Below are 14,775 nucleotides of genomic sequence, written 5' to 3'. Positions count from 1 at the left end.
TAAGTTAGCAGTGCTCAAAAAACTTCAGGCGGTCATTTGCCAGATTTTTCTGAGTTCATAAATAAAATAAATATTTGGAGTGTCATTTATAAGTGCTCTTTGATTACAGTTAAATTTAAATTATTGATGAAGCTAAGTCAAATATTTTCAGTAAATACAACTCTGAATTTTACATTCACATCTCTCACTGCTTTGTTAACAGGACTGAATAATTTTATAAAAACCCATTATTTCATGTTCAATTAAGTTCACATTAATCAAAATTAAAAACAAGGGAATTCTGCTAGCACTCAAAATGTTTGAGTTAGTAGAACTTCTAAAGAAATTTTCACCACTATTAAAGTTAATTAATTTGAGCATTTGCTCTTACAGATCTGTCTTTTAACCACCCATATGATTTGAAGATGATCACATATAACATATTGTTCACAAGAAAGAAAACAGATATTGCAACTTACCCCAACCCCAGGGACAATTGCAACATGCTCAATATAAATTAAATTTCACTTATAAACTTTTGCTTTTTTGTTTCAACAGGCTAGAATTCTGAAAAGATACATTGTTTTACATTGTTTTAATATTTATTTATATTTATTTATTATTTATTTATATATTTATTATAATATTTATTAAATAACAGTTATTGAACTTTGTTGCTTTAGGCATAAAACATAGATCTACCTTGAGTCAATGTGCAGATGTTAAGTGTGAGGCAGCAAGAATGGAACAATTTGCAATGCAAAAAACCTTTATTAAATATGTGTATATTATACAAAACTGCAACAGTAACGAGTGTATGCTGTAAAATATTGGTGTGTGGTCTATTTGTGATATGGCTGCTTAGATTGGGGGCAGTTGCAACAACTTATATGTAGCCAGACACACTCACTTAGAAGTCAACAAAACAAGGATTCAAACTAAATAAGTTTTGGTTAATTCATAAAAAAACAGTCAGGATAGTGTGACAAAAACAAAGCTCATGAAAAAAATATTTTCATACTTCCAAAACAAGTTTGTTTTTTTGGTTGTTTTTTTTTGTTTTTTTTTGGTCTATAAATGCAGCAGCAGATGTTCAGCTTGTCGTCTGTCTTCCTGGTGGGGAGACAGTCTAACTGAGCGTGTGCAGTGAGTATCATCACTCTAGCATGTTTCTGAATGTAGGAGTGAGAAAGTTGCAACCATTCCCTGCTGCAGCCGTCCCCAGTCTACCCTACATAAGCACATCATACCCGAGGTTGCAGGACCCCCAGTGGCCAGTGCTGCTGTGTTTAGCGCCACACACGTGCACTCTGCGGTTTCCCTGTCTCATCATGTTAATCCACAGCCATTTGGCTCGTTATTTGCTGTTATTTTTAAGTAGCTCCCACTGCTGAATCATTGTGTTTATGAGTCACACCCATGCATCCTCCTGCTCCAAATATGCACAAGCAGCAACCCATTTCTGCAACTTTGTTCTCTCTCATTCTCACTCTTTCTTTCTGCTTCTCAAACAAAGGGACCTTGTGTGTTTTTTTTTGCGTGTGTCCGCACGTGTTCTCGCATGCATATATTTGTGTGTCTGAGTGGGCCTAACCTCAAGCTCTGTTTGGAGACAGTCCTGACTCCCCGTCTCTCTCTGTCTGTCTGTCTGCCTGCCAGATCCGCCTATGTACTGTGTTCATACACTCGCTCAGACACACCGCAAACTTGCAAGAAGTATGAATTTCTCAACAGCTCACAATCCCCCGGACAATACAGACCTAGAGGGAATACTGAAAAACTGAGCACAGCTTCCCTCCCCTCTCGCTAATCCCCTTCTCCTCTTACCGACCTACATCCTGGCCAGCTCAGAGTGTTAAAATACAGTATTGTGCAAAAAAAAAAAAAAAAGACAGACAGAAAGGGAGGACACAGAAAGGGAGGAGATGAATTGGGGTGGAGGAAAAGAGGAAAAGAGAGAGACATAACACAGGAGAGCAGCAGGTATTGACTTTTGACATACTTTAGCAGAGAAAGTATGACTTCTTCTCACTAGCCCTGCACATGCATGCACGCCTACACACTCACACACACGCACACACTGGCCCTGCAGCCTGCCAAACATCTGGAGCAAAGTTAGAAAATGCTGAATGAAAGAATCTTTAATAACACTGGATTGGTTGTGTGACCACGGCCATCAGCCAATCAAAACAGGCCTGGATAGGTTATCTATCTCAGAGCGGTTATCGAACGGACGCTTTTATTACCAGTCGTGTTTCATAGCTAGTGCTCAGGACCACACTCTGTTTGTCTGTGTGCGTTGTGTGTGTGTGTGTATCAGAGAGGTACAGAGTTTCTGCTTTGATTTTATGTGGGTCTGCTGTGCTCCACTCTGCCCTGTTAATTCTCACCACACTTCTCGACACCATATGCTTTAAGGTCAAGAAAATATTTAGGGCCTCAATAGGATGGTATTAAATACTACCATAATATATAAAAACCAGGCATCCATTTTATTCTTCTTTTCAGGGTGTGTGTTTGATTTGGCAGCAAAGGTGTGCTTTTTCTTCTGCCTCCCTGTCTCTAGCTGAGTAGTTTAGTACCCCACCTAGGTAGCTAGGTGGCACTTGAAGGTAACATATATCAAGTGATATATTCAGCCAAGATTAACAAATGTGCATGTGTTATGTTGTATCAAAACTGCATACCTTAAATTTCAAACTTAAGTTTAACTCTTGAGCAAAATATTTCCCTAACCTAAGGGTTTCCCTTAGGAGTGTTGCATAAAGCCCCTGAAGTTGTCACTGCTGACGACATAGCAACAAAATGGCCAAATGTGACTGGGTACTTTGTTGCCCAGTTGCCAGTGAAATGTTGCTTAATGCTTATTGATGCCAACGAGCACTTGTGTGTAGAGTTAGCTGAATTTTTTTTGTTTGTGTTGCGGTAAGAAAAAGAATCAGGTTGAATAAAACTGACTGGCGAATGATAAGTCCATTGGTTACATCGCACAGGAATTGTTGGGAAACGGGAAGCAGAACTGGCAAAACAAAAATACACGACTGGCTGAAACATCACTGGGTAATTGTTGCGCTGAAAACAGTTAGTCAGTTTTTGGCTTCATGTTGCCAGCTTCCATGGAAAATAACTTGTGGCCTGATGCTTTGTCACCAGTTTGTCACAGTATCGTAATGTCATAATACAGCACATATGCACTTCAATGCCATGGTTACATTTCACTCATTCTTTATTAGACAGCAGGTGTTAGCTAGCTTAGCTAACAACCTTAGTTAGTATGTGTTAGCTGGCTTCTGCAAAACAGACAACAAAGAGAAACAAAAAAGAAAAACAAAGTTAAACTGGACAGATAATGAAAAGCAAGTTTCAATTGTAAAAAGTTTGAATAAAGTGATATTGCTAAAATAAATATACAAGACACAGTTATGCTAATGTTTGGCAAGCCAGCCAGTAGCTACGTCAAGTTGCTGCGTGAAAACTAAATTCTCTACTAGTGGACTAATGTCCACTGTGTTTTCTCTGTCCTGAAAAATACTTCCTGGCATCTCTTCCTCTTCTTCAATCACCATACAGGGACTGTTATGGGTCACTTAAAATTTTCTGAGGAAAATGATCACTAAGGATCTTGTCACAATGCATAAAGGGATACTTAAGTAGCTAAGGGTAAAAACTTAGAGATTAAAGTTTTTTTTAACAACATCCTAAGAAAAAATCTTCATGGTGATTTTATGCAACAGTTTTTTCCCTAAGGCATCCTTAGATGAAAGTTTAAGGGAAACGTTAAGTCATTATATGCATTCGGGCACAGGTACTGAAAGGATAGGTTTTTCCAGAGGCGAACACTCCTCTCTTCCTCTCTCACACTCTTCTCATTTATCTTGTCTTTTTTCCCTGCAGTCTCTCTGTAGTTGTGTAAGAGTCTAGACAAGTAGGTTCAGGGGTCAGTTCAGTAAATGTATAGCTCTTCCCCTGAGCTATTTTGCCTTTGGGAAGGGTTTTGTAATTGGACTCAGTTTCCCAGAGCCTCCCTGTCCGTGACGCTGCATCAGCATAAGTCTGCAGACACACACTGACAAGGGCCTCAGCCCTGCCTTAGTGCTGCTGGGTTATCAGCTGCATTATTCACACATGTTGGCAAGCCTGCTCACACACTTGGACACACACTATATACATATTTAAGTCCTATTAATACATCTTACATAAATGTTTTAAGGATATATTAACATTTCATTATGTACATTGCCCATATGTAAATTGAAAGCACTGTTGGTCACTATAATTGTTGCTCCTGACTATACTGGCCACAAAGAGATGCCTTCTTAAAGCCAAAGCAAATATGACGAGACTAGACCTGGGAGATATCTGCTTGATTTGTCTAACTCAGACTGCTGAAGCCTCATTTTAGCTTCAGCTGAACTCTCTTGCTTTGAAATTGCTTTTGAAAGGACAGGATGGACAATTAAAGCAACCAACGGTGCATTTAATGCACTAACCGTATAGACATGTGAGTTCTGTTTCAAAACAGACATGAAAAAATGTGAGTGTATTCAATCTTAGTGAAATGACTCATCCTACATGTGGTATCCATCTTTACCAGAAACATCAGCAACAGTGTTCAGCTGGGCAGTATAGTACAACATGACTAATGCTGAATTTGATTGCCCAGTTAGTCATAAACAAGTCTGATAAGGTCTACAAATAGATATCTGTATATGAATGCAGACTCTGTAGGCATGAGACAAGCTTTTGGTATTTGAATCGTTCTGGTTTCCACTTGTAGTCTATTTGTAGTCAAAGTGGTATGGACCAATCATGTTTGAGTGGGCTTTGGTTGCATGTAGGTGAATAGTCCACGTGGAGAGCAAAAGAGGCAGAACACATTGGCTGAAATGCAATTTAATTTTTTAATTATTATTGATCTGCTTCCATTATAAAGAGTAGTCAAGCTCAAGTCCACGTTCATTCTCATGTCTCAAGTTGCAAATGTTAACAATGACTGGTGGACAGAGGTAGAAATCTTGGCCCACATATATGTTATCCTGAAATCCATTGGCTACAGTGAAAGTCCCAAAACACTGGCCAATTCCCCCAGAGGCTAAGTTGTCATCAGACCAAGATTGCAATTTTGATAATTGACTGATCATTTTGATAAATTTGTTAAGCAAAAATGTCAAACATTTCTTATTTCCATCTTGATGTTTGTCTCTATTTTATATCATATATTGAACATCTTTAGGCTTTGGATTTCCTGACAGGCAAGAAGTCTAAACATGTAAAATAAGAGAAGCTTCTGTCAAAATGTCAATACTAGAATACTGTGTCAATCATTTATCATATTCATGTGGGCCTCAAAATCCTGATAGGATCAAAAAAGGGCCAGCTGCACATTGTGGTACACTTCAAAACAGTCCACAATTGTGGAGGGGATGTTGTCTTCTTGTAAAAATAATGTAAACATTTGTGATTGTATTCATTAAAAAATGCGGATTGCCTTTTGTAAATGAATGTATTTTTCTCGCTTCCCAGCTCAACCAGCAGCCAGGTCCACACCCATCCACCACACCCAGCCATGTCGGACCCAGCCCAGCAGCCAACTGCGCAATGGAGCCAAGCACCACGCACACACACACTCCAATCACACGCACTGTCCGCATCACACGCACACGCCTCACACACATGCCCTTCAGTCCAACGGGGTCAGGAATGGGGGCCCACATGAGCATCCAAAGCTGGGCTCCCTCCCGAGAGGCGGCTCATCCACCTCCTCGTCCTCTTCAGGGGGTCCCAAACACACCAAGAAACTGCAGTCCAACCCCTCCATCACCTCCCAGAGCAGCAAGAGGAGCAAGAGCAGCTCCAAGAGCAACAGCTCGCAGATTCCCACAGAGGCACAGGACGGTGAGCTACAGACACTGACGGAGGAGCTGGGGCAGCAGGGGAGGGAGGGAGAAGGTTCAACATCATTTCTTTTCTACATATGTGGTCAGAGTAGAAGATCAGAAGTCTTGTTTCCCAAAAAAAAGTAATGGAAATCACTTCTTCTTCACTTCTTTTTGTAATTTGAAGTTTTGTGCCATAAATTAGAATGGTGGTTTGTAATATACAGGAAAAATAATGAAAAAGTGAGCAAAAACATCACTGACTGACTCTTTCGGTTTTTTATGTAAATTGCATTAATGAATCTTTACCAAATGCAAATGCCAACTTAAAATTAATCAGGCTGGAAAATATCTCAGTATATTAACCTTGTCACTTCTTTAATCACTCATGATGAGCAGTCCTCTGTTGGCTGCTCTGGAATGCAGGTTTGTTCCACCACTTCTTGTCAAGGCTTCAGTGGGTGTATCAGCTTCTGTGTCTTTAAAAGAAAGCGGGCTAGAACCACTACACTTGAAAACTCTTTACAAACTGTAAAAAGCATGGTGTTGTTCAGCTCAAGGTAATATGGTGAAATATCCCTTTTTTCTGATAATTTAAAACACAGATTATCATGTCTTCTACATGACTGATACTGAGAGCTTAACAAAGAGAAGAATGTTTTTGTGGTTGAGCAGGGAGGTAAAAATAACAGCCGTATTTCTGAGGGAGATGTCATAACACCAGAAATTTCTTGTTTGTTTTTTTAAACTCCCTATTAAAGAGCAAATGTCATGAGTCAGTGTGCTAATGCCACCAGGACATTGGCAGCCCTCAGTCTCTGGCCCAGCACTGAAAAAAAATATTGTCCTGTGAACTAATTACTCAATCACGTCTCATGGTTTCTGACCTAAAGTGTTTCTGACAAACTCAGTTTAATTTTTCCAATTTCAACTTGCTTCATTGTCTTGACATGTAAAAACATTTATGTTGATAGAGCATATAGAGAAATAAGAGTAACTAACAGATCGAGGCAGTGGTAGACCAGTGTTCTCCAAGTTAAAATCATGATTTCACCCATGGAGTTTGGTTGGTTTGGACTGAGCAGTATTTGGTTTATACAACAGTGTTTTCCCATCAAAAAAGGCTGTCTGATGAGAAATACCTCATACAACCCAAATAATCCAAATCATCCCTTTAATGTTAAGAAACTCTCTCACTCTGTCCATCTGTCTTTCCCTGCAGACTGCTGTGTTCACTGTATTCTGGCCTGCCTCTTCTGTGAGTTCCTAACTCTGTGTAACATCGTGCTGGACTGTGCCACCTGCGGCTCCTGTGCGGGGGACGACTCGTGTTTCTGCTGCTGCTGTGTGTCGGAGGAGTGCGGCGACTGTGACCTGCCCTGCGACATGGACTGTGGCATCATCGACGCCTGCTGTGAGTCTGCAGACTGCCTGGAGATCTGTATGGAGTGCTGCAGCCTTTGCTTCTCCTCCTGAGGCCCCCAAGCCACCACCACCACCACCATGGGGGGGCAAAGTCTGCTACGCACTCCCACAAGCCCAGGAACAACTTTGACCAGTGTCTTATCAGAGCTGAGAAGATCTCCGTCCAGTCTTTGTTGCCTGGGCTCTGTGGCTTACACTCTATTGGCTGGCCTAGTTGGCTCCACAATACGTCCTATGTTTCTTACAGGGTTTGCCAAGCAAAAGATGTGACCTAATGCCGAGAGCAGTCACTGGTGAATTCTTCTTTCCTCTATTGATCAAACGATGGGACAGTAGTCTCCCCTGCCTTGTCTTTGCTGTTAGTCCATTGCTACACAGCTGGGTGGACGGTGCAGAGTGAGTTCCAGCTGTGGTCCACGAGCGTCTGCCAGCCCATGCAGACCGGGCCTCTGGACCCTCACAGAACAAGCTATTATTACAATGGAGCCCCTTGTGCTGTCTGAATGACTTGAGTTCTCCAAGCATGAAAAATGACCTCCAAAGGCAAATGAGAAAATGGCTCCATTTAACCGGATTTTAGTGTTTCTGTAGATAAGAGCAGCGGCATAATGGGAAAATGGACGTTCAGATCTCAGTAGAAATGTAGTCTGTCCGCCTGTCCTTGGCAAGGTTAAAGTCTTCCAGTTTGATTGCGTACAGCGGCCTCTGCGACACACACACGCACACACACACACACTCTAAGTGGAGGAATCCACTGCTGTCTTTGTCCTTGTTGCAATGTACAAGATAGAGAAAACATTAATGGTGGCTTGTGGCAATATTACAGATTTCTTTAGTTAATTTGCATCTCACTTAACAGACTTATTAAGAGAAGATCCATGAGAGCGTCATGCATCAGCCTGAAGAGGGGACCCAATGAATTAAATGAGTACTGTAAGTGATGGACATAACAGAGCGAATGGTTGATAGCATCTGTCGTGGACACATTCTCTCCTCTAACATGTGAAGGGAGAGAGTTCTTAATCAAAAGTCTCTCCTCGTTTAAGTTTTCACATTCTGTTTACTTTTACATTTTTTAATTTTGAGGGACTTTTCAGTGAATTGTTCCTCATCTGAGTGGTCAAAACTGGCAAAAGACTGGCAGAGGATTGGAAGGCCATCATCTCTCTTTTAAATAAATTTCATTTTTCTTTGTCATTATTGCTATGTGAACAAATGGCCTTGGCTTAGCTTAAGGCCTGAATTTCCAAGTAGATTCCTCCTTGCCTTTACCAAATCTCTATTAATCCTTGTTTTGTAGATTTTAGTTAAGATATTTGCATTTCTCCTCCAATGTGAAAATCACATTTCTGTGTTATCGGGTTTTGCCGGGCTCTCTTTAAAGCAGACATTGCTCAACATCTAATTTACTTCCTTGAATGAAAATCTCACAACATTATGCTAAGTTAGATCCATATGCTTGTAGTATGAATGGTACGCTTTTGATAACAGGCCCGCACTCTCATATGCTCAGATTCCTACCTGCTCCAACCCAATACCTCTCAAGATGTCACCTAGATCTGTTGTGCATTTTAAAATGACTTGATGCAAATCTCTCTCCTCTCTGATGAAATACTGTTTGTGCAATCCTTTTTTCTTGGAAATACCAAAGAGTTTTCCTCTTACTGGATGTTAGTTTCCCTCTTACTTGTACATTGAAGGGTTTTTACAATGTTAATGTGGCTGTGGTTGATTAAACCCTATTTTAAGGGTTGATATATAACACTGTTGATTAAGAATAAACACTAAAGGCTGTAAATCAACCTGATAACACCAAAGCAGAAATGTAAGTTTTTGGAAATCAACTAATGCAACTTGAGAAGACATTAAGACTTTTAATTTCTGTATATATCTAATTGGATCCATGTTCCTGGAGAGCCCTGGAAAACAATGCAATTCTTTACAATACACAGAGAGATTTATGAAGGGAGAACTGGATTATATAATGTTATGTATAGAAATGATAAACTGTCACTTTTTTGGATTTACAAGATATTCCCAGATCCTGGTGTTGGTGCTTCATCTAGGGACATGTTCTTTGTCACCAGACAAAGTTTGTTGCAAAAAATAGGAGGTCTCTGTGACAAATATCTGGGGATGTTCAAGGCTAACTCATATGAGTTTGAAACCAAAATAAAAACTCCTTCATTAACAGCACTGGTTTGTTAACGGCAGAGGTCAATTATTACAAACTGTAAAAACAGATTCATACCACTGGAATACAGTTTGTACACAACGAGCCTACAAATGTTAGTAAGCTACAGAATCAAGCTAGCATAATTGTTCATCATCAGTCATTTTTTTCTCACAATACCATTCCGCCTAGTCCCGCTCTACTGTGCTGTGATTGGCAAGTACCATAAGCTGTATAATAAATAGTGGACAGAGCATATGTTATGTCATCCATAGGTTTCTTAAGAGCTGTTTTCAAGTTCCCAGTTGCCATCTCGGCAGTGCCTGTTTCTTATCCAAAAATGGGCAAAGACGTGGAGCATAAGAGGAGCTGAAGCGGCCGAATGAAGGGGCTACATAGCGGCAAGCCATCTGTGACAGTGTCTGTCTATCATTCAAAGTGATTACACCTTTAATTATGCAGAACTTTACACCTTCATGTAATTTAAACAGGTTAGTTATGTAAAAATTTACCTCCCATACAGTTGTCATGAATGATGAAATTAGCTTTAGAGACCAAAACCGTTTTTTTGTATCAGGCTCCAAACATTTTAATTGCTACTAATTTTAATAATGGGGTATAAGGGGATAAAGATTATCTTTTCTTAAACCCTAACCAAGTAGTCTTCTTGCCGAACCTAACCAAAGTACAACTGAAATTTGCAAATAATAAAAAAAAATAACACAACTGCCAGTCTCCTCACAGGCGCTCACAGTACAGTCAATGGGACCTGTGCTGACAGCTGGCAACAGGGCTGCGTTCGGTCCTGACAAAACGTAGCAAAGCGTTTATTAAAACAGAAACGGTGCTGCATTGAACACCCTGTTGTGTACGCAAGCACACTGCACTTTACTGCCTTTTAATTCATGTTTATATATACATCCCTGCTGACTGGGTAACACCAGTGACACACCCACCAAATGAGAGAAAATGTATCTCAAAGCCTTTTGCACACTGTTTTGAGGAAATGTGGTGTTCAATCTGGAAACCGTAGCAAAACGTTTTCAGATTGAACGTGCCACAGGCAGCAAGTATTACAGTAGTCAAAAGCCAATCACAGCACAGTGGGGTGGGACTGGGCAGAACAGTCAGGGGGGCAGTGGAGATAATGCCTGGTCTCCACTGATGACAGTGACAAGGCCTCTCTGCTTGTTATGGACAGTCTTAAAATAAGCAGTTCACCCTGCTTTCATGCAAACTGCTTTGTTAAGGCAAGCAGGAATATGAATACATATTATCATGTTTCCTACTGGCTCATTTTACTGCTAAACAATAGGTTCACTGTTTTTTAACCCAACCCAATTGACATGTTGTTTCCTATCATTTATGACTTCCCATAACCACAACCTCACTCAGTCCAGCTCAAGTTTAAAGATTCTTACCACTCTGCTGCAGCTTCCCACTGGGCTCAAACACAGTCGGAAGGGTCAAAGTTTTATGCTTTCAAAACCACCATAAATCTAGTTTTCATAAATGGGAAGATCACAGACAGTGGTCTCAACCCTTGCTCTCTGTGAAGTTGAATTGATTTTATTTTGCTCAAATTCCTGTTCTTAGCACAGATGTAACTGGAGACATAAAGTCAACAACCTGTGACAGACAGCAAGGCTTTGCATCTCTCGTTTATCAGTAGATCATATAAACATCTGTCTGGCCCTACTGTGAGGTTCCTGGTTTCCGAAAGTAACAGCAAGGGTTCGCTGTGCAACATAAATCACATGAAACAGCATTTTAATAAGGATTGGTCTGAAAAACAGTGAACACATCATTTAAGTTTAATTTAATGATGTTGGAATATTTTTTATGACTTCAGTCATTAAATAATGCTTTATGTCTATACTGAGAAGTGCCTCACAGTTCACAGGGAATGGAGGCAGTGTGGAGTGATAGAATTGGTTGGACCAGACGCAGAAAGTCCCCGGATGAACACCGGCCTTTCATTTAAACCATTTTCTGGATTTTAGAGATGATTTTGGAGATATGGATTTGATGTTGTGTCTGTACTCCTCATCATCTCATTTCCCAATATTTCCTTGGTATTCAGTCAAGCTATTTCAGTAATACTGGAAGAAAACACAAGTTTACTTTCAATGTTTTGCATACTCAGTATTATCAGTGTTTTTGTTACAATTACTTTGACCACAGAAATTTCAGACTGTTGACTTTCATGGATTTATTGTCTTATTATGAGATGGAATTTGGATATTGATTTAAAGGGCTCATTTTAAGGCCACCTCTGCTTGTACTATGAAAGTTATCCTAGCCCAGCTGAATTGTTACTAGACTGTAGTCCACTATAATGTCATTTTGTTTACACTACCCCCATTTAATGTCAATTTGAATTGCTGTCCTGGAAGTCACATTAAAATCTCTTTGTTTAATACTGAATAAACAATGTGAACTCCAGGCTACATGTATCATTCTGTCTTTAATTTCTCATAGGCTCCAAGCTTATTACATTATGGCCTTATTGCATTATGGGTACATAAATACTCCTGTTGTACTGTAGTCCAGGCTATTAAACATGTCCATGTTGCAATGCTATGAAATGAATCTAACAACAACATAGAATTGTTCAGTCATCACCTGCAGTGTTGAATTACTGAAATTCAATATGCAGCTTAAACATATGACCTTCCCACCTGCACTGCTCAGCACACTTATTGTTGAGATTTTCTCCAGGACTAAATGTACCAACTACAAACAAGGAAATAATACGCTGTCTCTGATAATAATCACCACTCATCATCACTTTCTTCTTTGTGTTCTCTTTGGGCACAAATTTAGCGTAAATTTACTTAACCAGTGGCGAGCTGGAGAGATCAGTTTCCATGGCTACTCTTTACTTGTCCTTTCTTTTACCCTCATACACGACAACTGCTGTGCAGCTGATTTAAGTGTGGATACAATTTCTTTTAGCGTCTCACTGCTCTCAGATGCATACATTGATTTATTCTTCAGTTCAAAGCAAACTCTATCCAGCACTAGTCTTGCTTTCAACAACGTGATCTAATATTTAAAAGGGAATGTACTCAACATTGTCATACAAAGTGTGTCATTTTCTACAATTGCTAGTTTTGTCACATTTTATAAAACATTGATACCTGACCAGGGGTACTTGTGCTCTCAGGGGCTAGCCTACTTTAGCAGCTGCAAAGCTTGACTTATTTGAAAAAATAGAAATTATGATTTGACTAACATTTGTGTTAAAAATAAAAATAGCCAAACAGATTTCAAATTGGTGACTTGCTGATCTTTATTAAGCACAAATTACCCACCAGGCTGACTGGGCTAGTGCCCCCAGAGACTTGTGGCCTGTGGGCCAAACCTGGTCTCTGATAGGATGCTGGTTGACCCTCCCACCTTTTTCTAACACACAATGAAAATAAATTGACATGGTTTTCTCCAGGCAGGAAGGACAGTTATTGAAGATTTGTATGATGGGATAAATGAGGCTGTTATTAACAGAGAAGGGAAGATCAGAGGTTGCTCTTTGTTTGATGGTCTTTCAAGCTGTGCAGTAGAATCAGACAGTGAACTATGCAGCGGACAACAACTACAAAAGAGGAGCAAAGTTGTGCAGAAATGAAAATAATTCTGATCCCACAACTGTGTATTTCATACCAAAAGTATTTAAATATGTTATTCATTCTGGTAGGATCCATTTATGTTTATGGTTTATGTTTATGAATCATCTCAGCATTTCAGTGATTGCATGATGGAAGAGGTTCCAGCTGTTTAAATTTGTAGAAACTCTTTCAAATGTTACCAAAGCAACCAAAATGCAGCTGCAGTTATTAAATTCAGTAAAATGTCTGATTTATCTGTCAATACTTGCACCAAGTTCATGGAGTTAATAAGTTAATGAGTCAGTTAAGTTGAAAGTAAAGAATTTAAAATACAGATGAGTTGATGGCATTTAAATGTGTACTCATTTTATCTGATAAATAACATTATTGTTGTTTGTTTATTAATTAGCCCTTGGCCTCCTGTCATTTTGCAAAAGCAAGTTGAGTTGAGTCTAGGAGCATTTTTCTTTTTTTAAGTCAAGTCAGATTAATTAACTGAGTATGAATATGTGTGAATTAATGAATGTGGAGTGCTTTATTTGGAAATAAGAAAAATAGTATGATTGGTTTGCCGGCTGTGTCTCTGTCGTGATGATGACGATGAGTCAGGTGACCGTGGGAATTTGGATAGCAGCACGTCGGTGTCAGTTTGTACGTGCTTCAGGTGTGTACGTTTGACAAACGTTACTTCAGCTGAGACTGAACAGACGAAGCTAAAGTTAGCTGCTAACTAACAAACGGATTAAAAGATAGCCTGCAGTCCGTCTTGCCTTATGTGTTCGATGATGAGCCTCACGTTACCGGAGACAAACTGTGAAGAGGAGCGCTCGTTTTAAAACATGGCGACTATTAACACAAACAAGGATAAGGAGTCAACAACGTTTGGGAGAAAGGCCGGAAAGAAAGCCATCACAGAAGGTAGGCTGGCTCTCAGACACACAGGGATGCACGATATGGATGGTTTTTTTTTCAGCAAATATCAATTATTGATAATAAACTACTTTTCATGGCCGATACCAATAACATAACTGAAGTTAGTATAACCTGTATGTTATGCACACCTGAGGGTAAGCAAAGATAAATAATCGACCGAACCAAATCTAACTATTGTCACCATGACAACAAAACCAAAGAACAGTTCTGACCCTATAAATTGTCTTTTTATTATAATAAAAAATAAATAAATAAATAAATATACTTTGGCTGTTTGGGGGTATTTTGCCTAAGAATTTAAATTGCTTTAACAAAATTAGTCAAATCAGATATTTTTACAGCAGATATTTATATTATTTATTATTCTGGTGACTCTGAACAATAAATAATACAAGTACGTCATTATTGGCCAATAATTTATCAGACCCATCATGCATCTCTCTGACCTCAGAATTGACTATCCTAATTTAAGGTATACATTCCTTTCACCAAGGTGTTGTGTTTGGTTGGTTTTGGAAAACATTACTCTATTATATCATTGCATCTCTATACCAGGATGTGTGATATAGTGGAGGTCCTGTATGTCTGTATGTACCATGCAATGTAAATCCTGTGTGACAGGATATCTACAGGTGTTGATATTGACCTTCAGGATGTGATTGTAGCTGTAGTATTTCCTGTATGCTGTTTCCAACAGATTATAACATAAGCTAAAAACCTGTAACAGTAAGTTAGACTGCACAGGGGAAAGTTAGCTTTCAAGTCTAGCAGCCAGAAAGCC

At 39.5% G+C, this 14,775-nt stretch overlaps 1 protein-coding gene across 2 annotated transcripts in view; it reads left to right on the top strand.

The window, feature by feature from the left end:
• mdfi (MyoD family inhibitor) overlaps positions 1–11,898 on the top strand; it is a 42,352-nt gene extending 30,454 nt beyond the window's left edge. For both annotated transcript variants that reach the window (XM_084731254.1, XM_084731263.1), the window contains exons 4-5: positions 5,503–5,874; positions 7,078–11,898. In XM_084731254.1, the coding sequence (XP_084587380.1) occupies positions 5,503–5,874; positions 7,078–7,331 (626 nt within the window). In that variant the 3' untranslated portion in view covers positions 7,332–11,898. The remainder of the gene's footprint in view (positions 1–5,502; positions 5,875–7,077) is intronic.
• The last annotated feature ends 2,877 nt before the right edge of the window (positions 11,899–14,775 follow it).

This window comes from Lutjanus erythropterus, chromosome 2 (assembly GCF_056507025.1).
Source record: "Lutjanus erythropterus isolate fLutEry1 chromosome 2, fLutEry1.hap2, whole genome shotgun sequence".
Taxonomy (NCBI): Eukaryota; Metazoa; Chordata; class Actinopteri; order Lutjaniformes; family Lutjanidae; genus Lutjanus; species Lutjanus erythropterus.
Note: the sequence above shows the minus strand (reverse complement) of the source record. Positions and strands in the feature narration are given on the sequence as shown.